General features: G+C 39.3%; 1 protein-coding gene across 15 annotated transcripts in view; it reads left to right on the top strand.

Annotated features, from left to right (window-relative positions):
• fryl (FRY like transcription coactivator) overlaps positions 1 to 17,096 on the top strand; it is a 121,231-nt gene that overhangs the window by 27,973 nt on the left and 76,162 nt on the right. For 14 of the 15 annotated variants that reach the window (XR_016115617.1, XR_016115616.1, XR_016115619.1 and 11 more), the window contains 5 exons: positions 10,619 to 10,830; positions 12,425 to 12,478; positions 14,242 to 14,381; positions 14,474 to 14,570; positions 16,219 to 16,298. Coding sequence is in view for 12 of the 15 variants with exons in the window: in XM_089001441.1 (XP_088857567.1) it covers positions 10,619 to 10,830; positions 12,425 to 12,478; positions 14,242 to 14,381; positions 14,474 to 14,570; positions 16,219 to 16,298 (583 nt within the window). In the remaining 3 variants the exon portion in view is untranslated. Of the gene's footprint in view, positions 1 to 861; positions 1,321 to 10,618; positions 10,831 to 12,424; positions 12,479 to 14,241; positions 14,382 to 14,473; positions 14,571 to 16,218; positions 16,299 to 17,096 lie in introns of those variants that run through there. The other variant, XM_089001442.1, reaches the window with a different exon arrangement.

Genomic DNA, 17,096 nt, shown 5'->3' with positions numbered 1-17,096 from the left:
TGAACTTTACACTTGCGGGATACATAAACCAATATGTATGCATTGCATTGTACCCATATAATTTAGGAATTAACTATTTTTTCCTGATGAAACAAGAGAGTCTAAGGTTTATTTTGATGTGTTATGTAGTCTCAAAACTCAATATTCTGTGGGTCCTGGAATTCAAGTGACAATGACAAAAACCCTGGCACAGGAGTGCACACATTTTTGCACATATCTGGCAGTGAATGAGTTAAAAAGGACGGATATTGCGCTATCAAAAGCTGACAGTCAAAGTGAACAGGGCCTCGATTTGCATGAGATAGGACCACCCACTCAAAACTCTCCTCTTGTTACACCTGGAAAATTGTTAAAAATGCTTCACAAAAACGAATGACATGTCTTCTATTGAAATATTTTGGAATAAACAGCGTCATATTGTCGGAAATATTTCTTTTTCCAAAGGCGTCTCCCCTGCTGGTTGTGTTGTGATGGTGCGACCCGCCCGTTGTTCCTTCCCCCTCCCGCAACAGTCAGCCATGACGCATCGGTTATTGACGTGGTTTTTGACAGGAAGTGGCTTTTCATAGGCCGACGGGGCTTTTCACAGGGTGGGTTTTAAAACGGCGTTCCGCACAGTAGCCGTTCCGACAACGGCAGCATTTTGATGACATCACTGCCATGGAGCCCACCCACTCTTTCTGTTTACTGTCGAAACAAGCTCTCTCTCTCTCTCTCTCTCTCTTTTGGTCTGTGTGAAAGAACGATGCTCGGGAAGGGGAGGAGGCCGTTGTGAGCGAATGGGGAGGGAAAGCGCTTCGAGGGGGAGCTGACAAGGGGTGGAGGGGGGCTGTTCTAGCAGGCTAGTCCTGGCACATTCACACACAGGAAGAGCAGCGGAGAGGAAATATCGCAGTGCGCTGTTAATACATATTTTACCCTTGCACTATTTTTCGTGCTTATTTTGACTTCCTTTTTTTTCTCCTCCAAACGGCAAGTTTATTATTTCATTTCCTGCATGAAAGGGTCAGTGGATTATCTCTCGGGTGGATTGCTTTACTAGCTCTAAAACTTGGGACCTGGTGATACCTCTGCACAGGGTCTAGTATCACTCATCTCAGGATGCCACTTTTGGCTGCTACCTGCGGGGGGTAGCGTCACTTGTGTTGACTTAACGAATGGCTTCCGAGAGGAGTTATCAAATTGAGCGGAACCGTGTGAAAATTGTGCCTTACTGGACCATGCCGAACTTTTGAGTCTGCGTCGCCATGCTGAGCCTGCAGGATTCGGTCTTCTTTGAGATCAGCATCAAATCTCTGCTCAAGTCGTGGAGCAGCAGCTGTGAGTACCTGGTGTTTACATACCGCAATCTTATCTGCGTGGCATTGAACCCCCCCCCCTTTTCCCTCCCATTCCGCCTTTAAAATCTGGAACCTGTGTAAGGATTACTAATGGTGTGTCAAGATGACTGATTATTTTCAGTCTAGACCAAGTCGGGGCTCACGTCGTGCAGGTGGCTGCCTTTGACCCCATCTTTGAGACTCACTTCCTCCAGCAAAACCTTCATGTTTGATGCGTAGCAAAATAGCGTCTACATCTACAAGCACGGACAATCGTGCCAAATTTGAGTATTTTTCCGCCGTTTGCCCAAGTCGACGATGGCGGTACACTTGGCTATGTCCCAAAAGTTATCTAGAATCCGGATGTCCGGGTTAATTTTTTTTTTTACTGCCACCCGAGTCTGCGTTGAGTTACTCAAGTATAACTGTAGTCAGATCCGATATCTCACCAATGGAAATACAGACTTAGATTGTCACATTGCAAACTTGACGCTTAGCCCTATTGTTGTTTACAGACTTTTTGTGCTTTCTTTCACTTTCAAGGACAACCGACACAATTTTTTTTGTTTCCTAACTGACATCAGAAAATCGTTTTATAGCATCTAAAATACCCAAAACACGCAGGCTGATATTTTTAGTCAAATGCAAAACACCAATAAAAATGAGTTAAAGTGTCCCAAAACTACTTCAAAATGACCCCGGAAATGACGAGTTTCAGAAGGTCCCGCCCCCTTGTTCGTGACGTCACGCCAGGGCGTCTTGCCTTGCTCAAGAATCAAAACAATGGCTTCAGATTCGGAGAAGATGCTTTCTTGTTACTCATCCAGTTATGAATATGATTCAAATAGTAGTTCTGAAGAGGAACGCATAAATGTTTACAATCGATTAAAGAAGTCTTTCCAGATCAATTCGAGCCATCAGGACTCCAATGTAGCGTCCCAGAGAATGCACAAGATGGTGCCACAAGCTCCGTTGGAAATGGCTGATTTGTCTTCTGGGAATTTGTGTCAAATAGTAGTCTTGGTATAACACACAACGATTCACAATCGCGTTATTTATGTGTTTTCCTTCTAATTTCGCCATCAACACGGATCAACACGATGTTTTCACACCAAACACAGTACCCAAAATGCATTGTGTGTCGCTTTCTTGGTCAGGGGCGTTCCTGACGTGACGTCACGTCTGGAATCGTCACCAACTCGAAAACTTCCTGAACTTCCTGAATATTCAGCGTGAGTCTTAAAACGTAAAATATAGCAATGTGCGGTGGAATCTTTGTAAAATATGCTCAGTAGAAGTCATTTCAAGTGATTTTACAAATTAGTAAACATACCAACATAGTGGTACAGTAAAGTCTCGTTATATCGATATCGAATATATCGATAGTCCCGGTTATATCGATACTATTTCTATGCACGCACGGAGAAAATTACATGCAAACAGGGTCGGATATATCGATAGTCCCGGTTATATCGATATTTTTGCGGACTCCCTTGAATATCGATATAAGGAGACTTTACTGTAGTATGTTGTCGCAAGAGTCACCTGCGAATGGCAAAAGAGCTCAACAGGGCAGCCGGACTAAAAGAAAATACCAAGAACAAGACTAGTATCTCTTGTTCTTGGTATTAAGAGAAGAACTGGAACTAACTGTTGCTTCTCTTGTTAATGATTTTGTGGAATCACATTTGTGGTATTTTTATTTTTTTTACTGCGGCGAATAACTTGTGAGAATCATTATACCAACGCTCAGTGAAATCATTTGCAAATCTATTTGTGTCCGGGCTACAGTGACCTTCTTTAATAGCCGTTGCGTAGAATGATGTCATGACCGTAGAGTCTCTTGACCGGACCAACTTGTGTTGACCGCACACAGAGAAGAAATAACTTGACATCACATAACTATTTTTTTCAAACCTCAGGATCAACTTTGAGACATCCAAAAATCTAGTTTTTGGTTGTTTGGAGGGGAAGAGGAGAAAATGCTCAAATTTGACTCTATTGGTAGATAGGTGATTTCCGAGCAGATCATGTCAACTAAAACAAAAATAATTAATCGGTCGGGATAATTTTTTAGGGGCATCCAAGAATCTGGAATTGTGTGACGTTGACTGCAAGGGAGAAAAACGTTTTTGCATCTCAAATTACTATCCATGGTGTTTTACCACCCAAATCTACTTTGTCAGAGCACTCAACATAGATCTGAGTCCCTTCATTCCGCCCCACCCTTACCCCCAACCCCACGCCTGCTTTTATAACCCTGCTCTCCATCCCCTCCGGGGCAGCTAATGTTTCCCGACTATCGATCCGTCTTCCTCCTCGCTCCCTGTTATTAGCTTCCCAAGAAATCCAAAAAAGCACTCGCTCCGCAATCTGGCCCGTGGGTTATGTACAAATGGAGACACTCGCCCTCTTATTCCGCCAGAGATTTGCTGTAAACTTACAATCTTACCCACGAATCTGAGCTGTTGAGTCTCAAAGATGAATATTTTTGATCCGTTGCGCACTCCAGAATCAGGGACCATAAGCGCCAAGTAGTGTTATTTTGTCATCTTTGTTACGATACCTATGAATCAGTGCTTATATGCGATCATGTAGCTTTGAGCATTAATATCCCCGTAGCCGTCCATATACGGCATAATAATGACCTTTCGATGGAGCTTTAAGCATAGTGATGACTCATCATTTTTGTGCCATTACTGCAGAGCTCAGTGTCACAAAAGTGTAATTAACATGCAGCTACAGTATAGTATAGATTTACCCCACCCAACGATTGGCCATGAGGAAGCACAGGCCTAACGTTGAAACCCGATTCGACGACATCCGTTCATATCTTGGGACGGCATTTCAAATTCGCCACCATTTACATTCTTGTAAACATTTGATTGAATCATTTCATGGAATGACGCTGGAGAAATAACAGAATGTAAAGTAGTTAGCTTGTATAACGGTGTAAATTTACTGTCTCCCTTGAAATAACTCAACACAGAGCCATTCATGTGTTGCCGAGTGCTCACCTTGGTTTTAAGGTCACGGTTTGAGTCACATTTGGTACAGTGATGGGAATACAGTAAAGTCTCGTTATATCGATATTCAAGGGAGTCCGAAAAAATATCGATATAACCGGGACTATCGATATATCCGACCCTGTTTGCATGTAATTTTCTCCGTGCGTGCATAGAAATAGTATCGATATAACCGGGACTATCGATATATCCGATATCGATATAACGAGACTTTACTGTATAATGCAAAAACAAGAAACTGATGATCTTTTGTCTTGTCTGGAACGACATTTAAAGGGGAAGTTGTGTCAAAAAATTGAGTAGTATGAATGAAACGGCGAAAATTTTCTTCAGATCAAAGTGAAACCATTTTGTTACTTATTGTCAACCAAAAATGATATCACAATACCACCTTTCTGGGGTTGGTCATGTGACTTTCGCAAGCTGAGCCTTTAGAATCACAATCAGAAAGCCTTCATAATATTAATATAATAATAATAATAATAATTTCATTTATAAGCGCCTTCCAAATCTCTCAAGGTCACTTTACAGTCACAGGATAAGTTTTTCTGCGGTTGTGCAGCGGCAACCACCCGCGCCAGCATTCACTCAACCCGGAAGTAACTCAAATAGATAGAAAGCTTGCTAGCTAGGCAATCGTTAGCCAACAGATACCTAGCTAGATAGCCAGCCAGCTAGATAGAGAATAGATCGCTAGCTAGATAGCCAGATAGCTAGCTAGCCAGTCCGAGCTAATACATAGCAAATAGCTAGCAAATGATAATAATAATAATACTAATAATACTACTAATAATAATACATGTCATTTATAAACGCCTATGAAAACTCAATTTACAGTCACAGGATAAGTGTTTCGACTGCAATCTAATCTAATGGTGGTCCAGGGTGGTCCGACCTAAAATATTCGCCATCTGCTATTTTGTCATAAACGGGAGAACATTCAATAGAAAAAAAATAAATCGATAGCTAGCTAGATAGCTAGCTAACTAGCTATTTATACAATACAAATACAATACTTTAACAACAGCATATATCTAATTTCTATTTACTTTAATAGTCCCGCAATGGGGAAATTTTCCCTGTGTTGTCATATTCAGTCGACCGCCTGTGGCAAAATGGCCGCCTCTAAGTACAAGCAGAGGCAAAATGGCTGCCCCTAACTTAGTATAACATTTCAAATGAAGCTTAATTCTCCTTTACTCCGTTTTCGAAAACGCTTATGGTTGCGACTGATGTGAGGAGTGCCATCCAGGCCGAATTATCGCGAGAGTCGATCGAGGTCAAGCTAATACTGTTCGCTAGCCAATCGGCTGAAGTTCAACAATAACCTAAAAACAATGAAAGAAAAAGTCTCACGTATTTTCTTTCTAACAAAGTGCAACATCTACAGCCTCAGAGCAACCTCAGTCCCAGTAGTTTGTCATCATATTTTTAGGTTACTATAACGGCGGTAGTACGTTGTCATTTTTGTACTGCGTAACATCAATGTTGGTCTTCAACAATTTGTAACAGCGGCTATCACGTTTTTGGGAAGTGAAACGTGGATCGTCCTTTTTTTTTCATAAACCTACAAAGCTGCTATGAGCAACGGTGTGAATTCTGATGCTTTAAAAACAACATTTATGATGACTTTGGCTCAATCAAAATATCCTACGGAGAGGTTGTTTAAATACGGCTATAGGTTGCACCTCTCTACGTTACATTCCCCGCCACGCCGATATTCGCAAGTGAAGGGTCGTTGCCATGGACGTTCGTTCATACCTGTATAACTCCCAAACAAAACTGCATTGCGATCAATAGTGCAACAAGCAGGCCATTCTCCACTCGACACTCTTTCACGCTGCACCCACCGTGTCCCCTACTCAGCTTGCCAAGTTCCTCTTTGGGCCTCCCAAAACAAACGAGGGCACATCATCAAATCAAAAAGGCAAACGCAGCACCTTCTTGTTATACTCTCTCTGATAAAAATAAATAGATTGATAGATAAACACATGAATAAATACACAAATAAATGCACAGATAAATGCACATATAAATACACACATAAATACACAAATAAATATACAAATAAATACACAAATAAGTACGTAAATAAGTACATAAATAAGTACATAAATAAGTACATAAATAAGTACATAAATAATTACATAAATAAATACATACATAAATACATAAACACATACATAAATACATAAATAAATACATAAATAAATACATCAATAAATAAATACAACTGTAATTTACCGTTAGTTATTTGAGTTAATTTCGGGTTGTGTGAACGCTGGCGCGTGTGGCTGCCACTGCTCACCCACGGAAAAACTTATTCTGTTACTGTAAAGTGACCTTGAGAGTTTTGAAAGGCGCTTAGAAATGAAATTTATTATTATTATTATTATTATTATTATTATTATTATTATTATTATTATTATACTGTATATTCTTTCATCCCGGACTGACAGTATTTGTGTATTTACTAGTTACTCATCAACCAACAAACCCCCCACCCCCCAAAAAAAACTATATATATATATATATATAAATGATATATATATAAATGATATATATATATATATAAATGATATATATATATATATATATATATATCATTTATAAGCGCCTTTCAAAACTCTCAAGGTCACTTTACAGTCACAGGAGTTTTCTGTGGGTGAGCAGCGGCAGCCACACGCGCCAGCAGCAAATACACAAATAAATACATACATACATAAATAAACCCGGAATAACTCAAAAGGATAGAAAGCTAGCTAATAGATAGCTAGACAGCTAATAAATAGCGAGCCAGCCAGATAGCTAATACGTTTCCTGACTCAAATAGCTAGGTAGCTAGCCATATAGCTAATAGATAGCAATATATATATATATCCTGGATTATCTGTTATCGTTGGATTTATTGAAATGGATTGGATTTGCCTTTATTAGTCTCGCAGTGGTGAAATTTACATTTCACAGCAGTCTTAACTCATCACAGCCAGAGCGTGTTGGGACACACTAACACATTTGGCACTATTGTGCCACATAAACATCAGGAGCAGGTCTTTTGTCTGGTTAAAAAAAAAAGGGTGCAGGGGGGGGATGACTCTCAGCTCTGCATTCCAGCCCTATGTGTGATTGCGCTGTTGTTGCTGGTTGTCCTGACAGTGGAAGTGAGCAGGCCTCTGGGAGTTGGTTTTTTTTTTTTATTTAATATTTTTTTTTGTCTCCAATTTTTAACTGTGACAAGGTGGAGTCACTCCAGTTGTGTAATCGTTTCCTAAGTGAATAGCAGAGCTTGTGTGCATAGTTTGCCTTGAGCAACAAGGTGTGTTTGGTAGAGGGAAAACAAAGTGTTTTCATGTAACTTGCTCGTAGATTTCGGACACTCCGACACCGGGTTATGAAAAGTCCATCTATTTTGCCTAAACACTTATTTGCATATATGCAAATAAATAAAACGTACAATTTCCCCCAAAATAAATAAATAAATAAATAAATACAGTAGAGTCTCGTTATATCGATATTCAAGGGAGTTCGAAAAAATATCGATATAACCGGGACTATCGATATATCCGACCCTGTTTGCATGTAATTTTCTCCGTGCGTGCATAGAAATAGTATCGATATAACCGGGACTATCGATATATCCGATATCGATATAACGAGACTTTACTGTAAATCGATGAAAAGGTTTCTTCAGCCGTCATCTGTACTTCTTTGAAGGTGTCGGACGTTTCGCTTCTTATCCAAGAAACTTCGTCAACAAACTAAAGTGTTACTGGTGGTACTCAATCGGCAGTACATATGCACCTAAAAGCTAGCAACCACTCATTTGACGACAATGAGGTTAAAATCTTAGCGAAAGAACATAGATGGCTTGAAATGGGAGTAAAAGAAGCGATTTTTCATAAAACAGCTAAATCCTTCATTAAACCGATATTGTGGGGTGAGGTTCAATTTGGATTGTTCATACAATAGCCTGGATTGGATTGGATTGGATTGGATATGCCTTTATTAGTCTCACAGTGGAGAAATTTACATTTCACAGCAGCAAAGTGATCAAAGGAATGAAAGTAGAAAAACAAAATACATGAGCTGCTGGAAAGGCAGCCACTCTCGCGGCGCCATCTTGAAGTCAAAAGAACAAAAAAAAAAAAAAATGCTATGAATAAATCCTATGTTGCCTGCTTAGGCAACATAGGATTAGTAATACTGATGAGTTGATACCAGTGGAAGTGGGGCAATCAGTCTTTAGTCAGTACAATATATATACAGTAAAGTCTCGTTATATCGATATCGGATATATCGATAGTCCCGGTTATATCGATACTATTTCTTTGCACGCACGGAGAAAATTACATGCAAACAGGGTCGGATATATCGATAGTCCCGGTTATATCGATATTTTTTCGGACTCCCTTGAATATCGATATAACGAGACTTTACTGTATATACAGTAAAGTCTCGTTATATCGATATCGGATATATCGATAGTCCCGGTTATATCGATACTATTTCTATGCACGCACGGAGAAAATTACATGCAAACAGGGTCGGATATATCGATAGTCCCGGTTATATCGATATTTTTTCGGACTCCCTTGAATATCGATATAACGAGACTTTACTGTATATATATATCTAGGGCCGAAACTACCAGTAAGACTTTAGTTTGCTGACGAAGTTTCTTGGATAAGAAGCGAAACGTCACACACCTTCAAGGAAGTACAGATGACGGCTGAAGAAACCTTTTCATCGATGGACCACTCCTGTACGACTGAGAGCTTACACAGACATAAATAAATAAATAAATACATAAATAGCTCATTGTGTTAGTTTAGTTGTATTATTAATCATTCATGTTATTCTACGCCAAGATGAGTTAAAGAAGCATTTGTTGCCCCACGGCAACTCACTTGGTCACAGTCACGGCCATTGCGTACCACAGCCCTCACATAAATTCTCACATGCACCATTCGAAGTCTTGACCGTGAGTTGGCTGCGTGGCATTGCGTTTCACGGAGTGTTCGTGGCGTGTTTCACTAGAAAAACCATTCTTGAAAAGTGAACGGGCGCCATTGCTCTTCTCTCTGTGGTCGTGTTGCATGCGTTGGCTCTCGTCAGCAATTCATGACCGTCGGATTTCATTTCATTGGATGGTTACCTAAAGGTTTATAATGTGATTAAATAAACAGATACATAAATACACAAATAAATACATACATACATAAATAATAAAATATGTAATAGTCAAAATAATCCATTGTAAAAATATGGAGTTAAAAACTGGCAAACATGATTAAAAACTAGACAACACTCCAATTAGACCATGTATTTGTTTTTAAAATATTTTTATGTATATACTAAATAAATAGATATATAAAAAATACATAAATAAAATATATAATAATAATAAGAAGAAGAAATTATAAAAATATGGAGTAAAACCTGGCAGAAATCATTAATAAACAGATCTAAACAACACTAATTCACAGGTGTCAAAGTCAAGGCCCGCGGGCCAAATCCGGCCCGCCACATCATTTTTTTCGGCCCGCGAAAGCAAATCAAACTTGTTAAATTCCATGATGATTGCTAAAATCTGAGCCAAAATTTCATATTTTTGGATGTCAACCACAATAAAAGTCATTATTCTTGACTTCAGATTTGAAAACGAGTTATTCATTAATTTGCTGTGTGCTCTACATGTAATATTTGAAGGGATTTAAACATTCTAATGGGTTCCCCAAATTCATAACGGCCCTCGAGAGGAAACCATAACTACAATGTGGCCCGCGGCAAAAAAATGACTTTGACACCCCTGCTTTAATTAAACCATGTCTTCATTTTTTGTTTTTGTACACTAGCAAATAAATAAATTAATTAATACACAAATAAATAAATACATAAAATACGTAATAGTTTTCTTCTTTTCCTTTAAGCTTTTCCCTTCAAGGGATCGCCACTGCGAATCATTGTCCTCCATCTTCACAGGTTTGATCCGCACGTAATAATAATAATAATAATAATAATAATAATAATAATAATATCTTGTAAAAATATGGAGTAAAAACCGGCAAAAATGATTAAAAACAGATCTCGACAACACTCCAATTAAACCAAGTATTCATTTTTTTAAATAATTGTTTTTATACACTACTAGCCTCATGCCACAAATGTCTCTGTCTATAATTTTCCCTATTTTTTTCCCTCAATATTTTTATTTTGCATACTCCATCTTTCCCTGACCCCCTGACCTGTGCCTTTCCCCCACTCCACCCACAGCTTCCGCGCCGGTCAGCAGCAACAGCGTGAGTAGAAGGCGCGCCCCAGTCTCGGCGACTCCCCTCCTGTGGGAAAAACACAACCTCGCGGCCATGTCCACCATCTCCATCGACCCCGAGCTCAAGCCCGGGGAGTTTGTCATCAAAAGCCTCTTCGCCGAATTCGCCGTGCTGGCCGAGAAGAAGATCGAGATGGTGATGGCCGAACCGCTGGTTAGTGGCCTTTTAACGACCTCAGAAAAGTCGGTGGAAGCTCGCTAGCTTTATGCGTGCCAATAAATGCTTTGACACACTGCACTGGTTGTCCTTCGTTGCACAGTATGAGCACAACCGGTTTATAGTGCGTCGAAATAACACATTTTATAGATGAATAATAAAGGCATAATGAGATTCTTTGCAAATTACCTGCAAATGTCAACAAAGTGCTAGCAAATAAATCACTTTACAGTGATCCCTCGGTTTACGAACCCTTTGGTTTACGAACTTTTTTGGTTTATGACTACAGTGAGACCTCAACTTACAAACACCTTATCTTACAAACTTTTCATCTTACAAACGTCAAATTTATGAAAATTAAACCTTATAATAAGCACTATTTTTATGATACACACCCACCACGGCTGGCGGAGTGATCTTCGGCGGAAGCACACGACCAAACAGCACCAGTGGTTAAGTTACCAACAGTCCTTATGGAAGGTGACTCTCCTTCCATAAGCCATCAACGACCATTTCTTTCATTACAATACAATAGCACATTTATTATACATAGAATAAGGTATGTTGTGTGTAGTTTTAAGGCTTATTTAGTTGAAAAGTATATTTTATGGAAACCCGGGTACGGATTATTCCCATTTTAATGGTTTCCTATGGGAATTTTTTTTTGGAGATACACACTTCTCACCTTACACACTCTGTCTGGGAACCAATTAAGTTCGTAAGTTGAGGTCTCACTGTATTTTATTTATGAAAATTTTACCTTGGCATACAAACTATTTTTCGGGATACACACGGAGCTGCCACAATGAGTGATGTGTCGTTCGCGAACTAGCCCGTTTTCCTAACAAGACAATAGCAGCTTGCTTGTTTTGGTCCCCGCCCCCAGTCTTCGGTTAAAGCCACGCGATTGGTCAAGAACGCAGCAGTGAGGGAATGTGGTTTAAACATTAAAGAGACAGGCAGACGACAGAGAGAGAGTGACAAAATGGATAGAAAACAGTGACATTTGTACTCGTTTCAACTTTGATAGTTCAAAAGCAGAGTGTCGACTGCAAGGTTAAAATTCCCATCAAATATCCCGCACAAGCCATCTGTACACTTGATGAACAAAAGCTTTCAATCCAGCTAAACAGAACACAATTGATGAGGAACAAGGTAAAATTAGAAAGAAAGAAGGCTATGTTCCTCATCAAGTGTTTAATGGTGATGAAACCGGGCACTCCATTCCATCAGGCCATCAACGACCATCACAAAGGTAAATAAAATGACTTTATTATACAGTACAGTTTATTTCTAATTATAATACCATAGCACATTTATGATACATACAATAAGTTATATTTTGTGTAGTTTTAAGGCTTAGAAAATTAGAAAGTAGAAAATTATGTTTTATGGGGACCTGGGAACGGATTATTCTCATTTTAATGTTTTCCTATGGGAAATTAATTTTTGAGACACACACATTTCGCCTTACACACTCTCTCTGCGAACCAATTAAATTTGTAAGCCAAGGTATCACTGTATCCATAAACACTGTGATCGAAAGTAATTGCATCACTCTCTTAATATTGAAATCCTTTCCTCCCCGCAGGAGAAACCTCTTTCCCGGTCCCTCCAGAGAGGGGAGGATGCACAGTTTGACCAGGTCAGTGCGGCAGTGTAAAATGGGCAGAACCTCATTGCCAAGTTCCATACTGCACTTGTGCGCAGTATTTGAACCCCCCCCCCCCCACCCCCGTCCTCAGTTGTGGCCAATCAATGGCCCATTCAGCAAGCCATCATGTGTACAATGGGGGCCCGCTGCAGAGCTCTTTGTTCACAACACGAGGCCGATGAGGCGAATATACGGTTGAGGGGGGAAAGTCAGCTCGCGTGGATGCGCTGTGTCATCCTCACAGCTAAATCTGCTACTGGACGCTGCTGCGTGTGTGTGTGTGTGTGTGTGTGTGTGTGTGTCTGTTTGTGTGTGACTGCCTGGCGCCACGAGGGGCAGTAGTGGGCGTGCCGCTTGCATAACTCAGTTGGCAGTCATCCACGGACGACGCCCTGCTTGCCCGCTGACCGATGCATGCTTGAGTCCAGAATCGTTCTGTCGCGGGTTTGTTGTCATCCAATACACATTTGGGTAGTTTTCGTACTACCAGCGAAGCCTACAAGGACCTTTAAAGGACAACCGACACCATTCTTTTGTTTCCTAACTGACATCAGAAAAACGTTTTATAGCATCTAAAATACCCAAAACACGCAGACTGATATTTTTAGTCAAATGCAAAACACTACTACAACAATTACTACAACAAATACTACTACTATGACTAATACCACAAATAATACTACTACTACTACCACAAATACTACTACTACGACCACCACAAATACTAGTACTACTACCACAAATAGTACTACTACACTAATACTACTACTACTACTACTACTACTACAAATACTACTACTACTACCACAAATACTACTACTACACTAATACTACTGCCACTACTACCACAAATAATACTATTACTACTACCACAAATACTACTACTACAAATACTACTACTAATACCACAAATACTACGACTACTAAAAAATACTACTACCACAAATACTACTACTACCAATACTACTACTACTACAAATACTACTACTACTACTACAAATCCTACTACTACCAGAAATACTACTACTACACTAATACTACTACCACTACTACCACAAATAATACTACGACTACTACCACCACAAATACTACTACTACAAATACTACTACTAATACCACAAATACTACGACTACTACTACTAATACCACAAATACTACGACTACTAAAAATACTACTACTACAAATATTACTACTACTACAAATACTACTACTACACTAATGCTAATACTACTACTACAAATACTACTACTACCACAAATACTACTACTACCACTACTACCACAAATAATACTATGACTACCACTACCACAAATACTACTACTACACTAATACTACTACCACTACTACCACAAATAATACTATGACTACCACTACCACAAATACTACTACTACTACCACCACAAATACTACTACTACTACTACGAATGAGTTAATTTTTTTTCTTCCATTATACAGTAAAGTCTCGTTATATCGATATTCAAGGGAGTCCGAAAAAATATCGATATAACCGGGACTATCGATATATCCGACCCTGTTTGCATGTAATTTTCTCCGTGCGTGCATAGAAATAGTATCGATATAACCGGGACTATCGATATATCCGATATCGATATAACGAGACTTTACTGTATATTTATGAAACATAGAAACATGGACAGTTGTGCAACCTTAACGACTTTACCCATGTACCTCTATGTATTATTTGTGTTTATAAACACATTTATTTTTTTTGTCATGCTGTGATTTTCTCTAGTTAATAAGCTCTATGAGCTCCATAGCCGAACACTGTTTGCCCTCCCTGCTGCGTACGCTGTTCGACTGGTACCGACGGCAGAGCGGCACCGAAGACGAGTCGTACGAATACAGGCCTCGTTCCAGCACAAAGTCCAAAGGGTGAGATGCAATGTTAAAATATTTATTTTATGACTTTTTTTCCCCTCCTCTCACGACTTTCTTTGTTGTTTTTTTGTGTGTTTGTTTTTCAGAGATGAGCAGCACCGAGATAAAGACTACCTTCTGGAGAGGAGGGATTTAGCCATAGATTTCATGTTTTGCCTGGTATCGGTGGAAGTTCTCAAACGGGTGAGCTGCTTTGAATGCCGCTTTGCATTTTTCCTTTGTTTTCCACGAGTAGAAAAAGTACTTAGTTGAAACTCGTTCACTGCCTGCAGCCACCAAAATATGCCTTGCATCACATGACCTTTTCAAATCCAGCCATATTATCTCCCCCATGATATCAAACGTAATTCCTATCATTTTTTTATCTTAAATTAATAAAAAAAAAGCTTTATTCCTAAATTATAGACACATTTCTTGAGCAAGTCTCCTCCATTTTAGTGATCACATGACCGCAGATAGCCGAAATGTGGCTACCGCTAATGATAATGCTAATTCAATTGGAGTGGAGGAGGACATTTTGAGAGTGCCACAAACAACTCTGAAATTACAGCGTTAAGGATTACGGGAATGTGACTCGTTTGCCGTAATCGATTTTAGTGATACTTCAGTTTACAAACTGATTTACAGAAAGTGTGTGTAAGGCAAAAAAGGCAAAAAGTTTGTCTTCCAAACATTTATTTCCCATAAGAAACCATTGAAATGACAATAATCCGTTCCCAGGTCCCTACAAAACATATTTTTCTACTAAATAAGCCTTAAAACTACACAAGATATACCTTATTTTATGTATAATAAATGTTCTATTGTATTGTGATTAAAGAAATCAACTACTGTATAATAAAGTCGTTTTATTTACCTTTGTGATGGCGAACTTCCAGGTTTCCTTTTGATGATATCCGAGTGAAGTTGCCGTGCTTTTTTGGCGATTATACCCTCACTCACACTGTCCCCCTGCTAGCTGCTTTTCATTAATCCTAATCTACAAAAGTTTTTCAACCTCTTCTATTGCCCGAGACCGTTGCTTAGACAACACAGAAATACCCTTTGCCACATATAGCAATGGTCGACTTAGCGTACCGGGACGCTAAGTCACAAAAACACACACCTCGTTTGTGTTTTTTCGATAATATCCTTCTTCTGCTCAACCGTAATTTTCTTTTGTGTCCTCTTCGGCTTAACACGAGCCTGTGCTTGGGTCGTTTTCGGTCCCATAATAGCAAAAGTACTCCACTCGATAACAAACCACGTCCACACTCAAAAGAAGAAAATTACTCCGCCTGCCACCGTGGCGCTGTGTGATTTGGTTCGTCCGCCGAAAACTAGTCCGCCAGCCAAGACTATATTCTTGCGAATTTAATGTTCATGCGGCGAAAAGTTCATGAGTTAAAGCGTTCGTAAACTGAGGTATCACTGTATCTGTCTTTAGTTACTAGTGCTTTACAGGACTACTGTAAAGCATGTCGTGTCCCCATGTGCATTATCCGTCATGATTCGTGAAAGAATAGCATATACAAAGAACAATTTCTTTTCCCTTTTATGAAAACTTAATTGTTTCAAGGAATGTGCAGTATTGTTGTGATTGAGGCCTTTACCCACAGAGGGGAGGCCTCGTAAATCAACACTTCCACCATTTCTAGCCTCGGTGCGTGGCCAAAGCAGACATCCAAATTTTTTTAAGCAACATTCCCAAAGCCGTACCCCTGGGAGACCAGCTCCAACTTGCCCATGGCTTTGCTCCTGAAGACATGAAATGTTGCAATGTGAGGATAAAAAAAATAAAAAAAATACGACGAATAAGAGTAATTTGTTCTTTTTTTTTTTTTGGTCACAGATTCCTCTTCATCCAGTGCCGGACGCTTTAGTACATGAAGTTCTAAACTTGGCATTTAAGCACTTTAAACACAAAGAGGGGTAAGTAAACAACTAGATTCACGGTCATTGTTTTACAGTAAAGTCTCGTTATATCGATATCGGATATATCGATAGTCCCGGTTATATCGATACTATTTCTATGCACGCACGGAGAAAATTACATGCGCGCAGGGTCGGATATATCGATAGTCCCGGTTATATCGATATTTTCTCGGACTCCCTTGAATATCGATATAACGAGACTTTACTGTATTTGTCATTGTTCGGAGTTCAATATTTATTCATCTAAGCCACATTGTTTCACTTGTATGTGTTTTTTTTAAGTGCTTTATCAATAAAATTGTTTGATTTGACTCTAAAATAATCTTTCACTAATCACAACATTGTTTCAAGTTTAATGCTTTGAATACTGTCAATAGCGCTAGCCATGGTTGCGGCAACTTTTGACAGATAGTAAATGATTCTTTAAAAAAAAAAAGGCTTACTTCTGGCTGTTTTGTTTTGGGGAGAATTATTTACCATCTGTCAAAAGTCCGTTGCTGCCTCACATACCACTATTTACTTCCGTTTTTTGCTTGCAACTCACGACAAAAAAAAAAGACCGGACAAAATAATAAGTTATGGTCTTACTAGGATGCAGAAACATACTTTATATATGTATTTATTTATTTTTTTGGGGGGGGGATTGTGCAATCGATGAAAATCACTTGATACAGTAAAGTCTCGTTATATCGATATCGGATATATCGATAGTCCCGGTTATATCGATACTATTTCTATGCACGCACGGAGAAAATTACATGCAAACAGGGTCGGATATATCGATAGTCCCGGTTA

Source organism: Hippocampus bargibanti, linkage group LG07 (genome assembly GCF_051943395.1).
Source record: "Hippocampus bargibanti isolate YZ-2025 linkage group LG07, ASM5194339v1, whole genome shotgun sequence".
Classification (NCBI taxonomy): domain Eukaryota; kingdom Metazoa; phylum Chordata; class Actinopteri; order Syngnathiformes; family Syngnathidae; genus Hippocampus; species Hippocampus bargibanti.
Note: the sequence above shows the minus strand (reverse complement) of the source record. Positions and strands in the feature narration are given on the sequence as shown.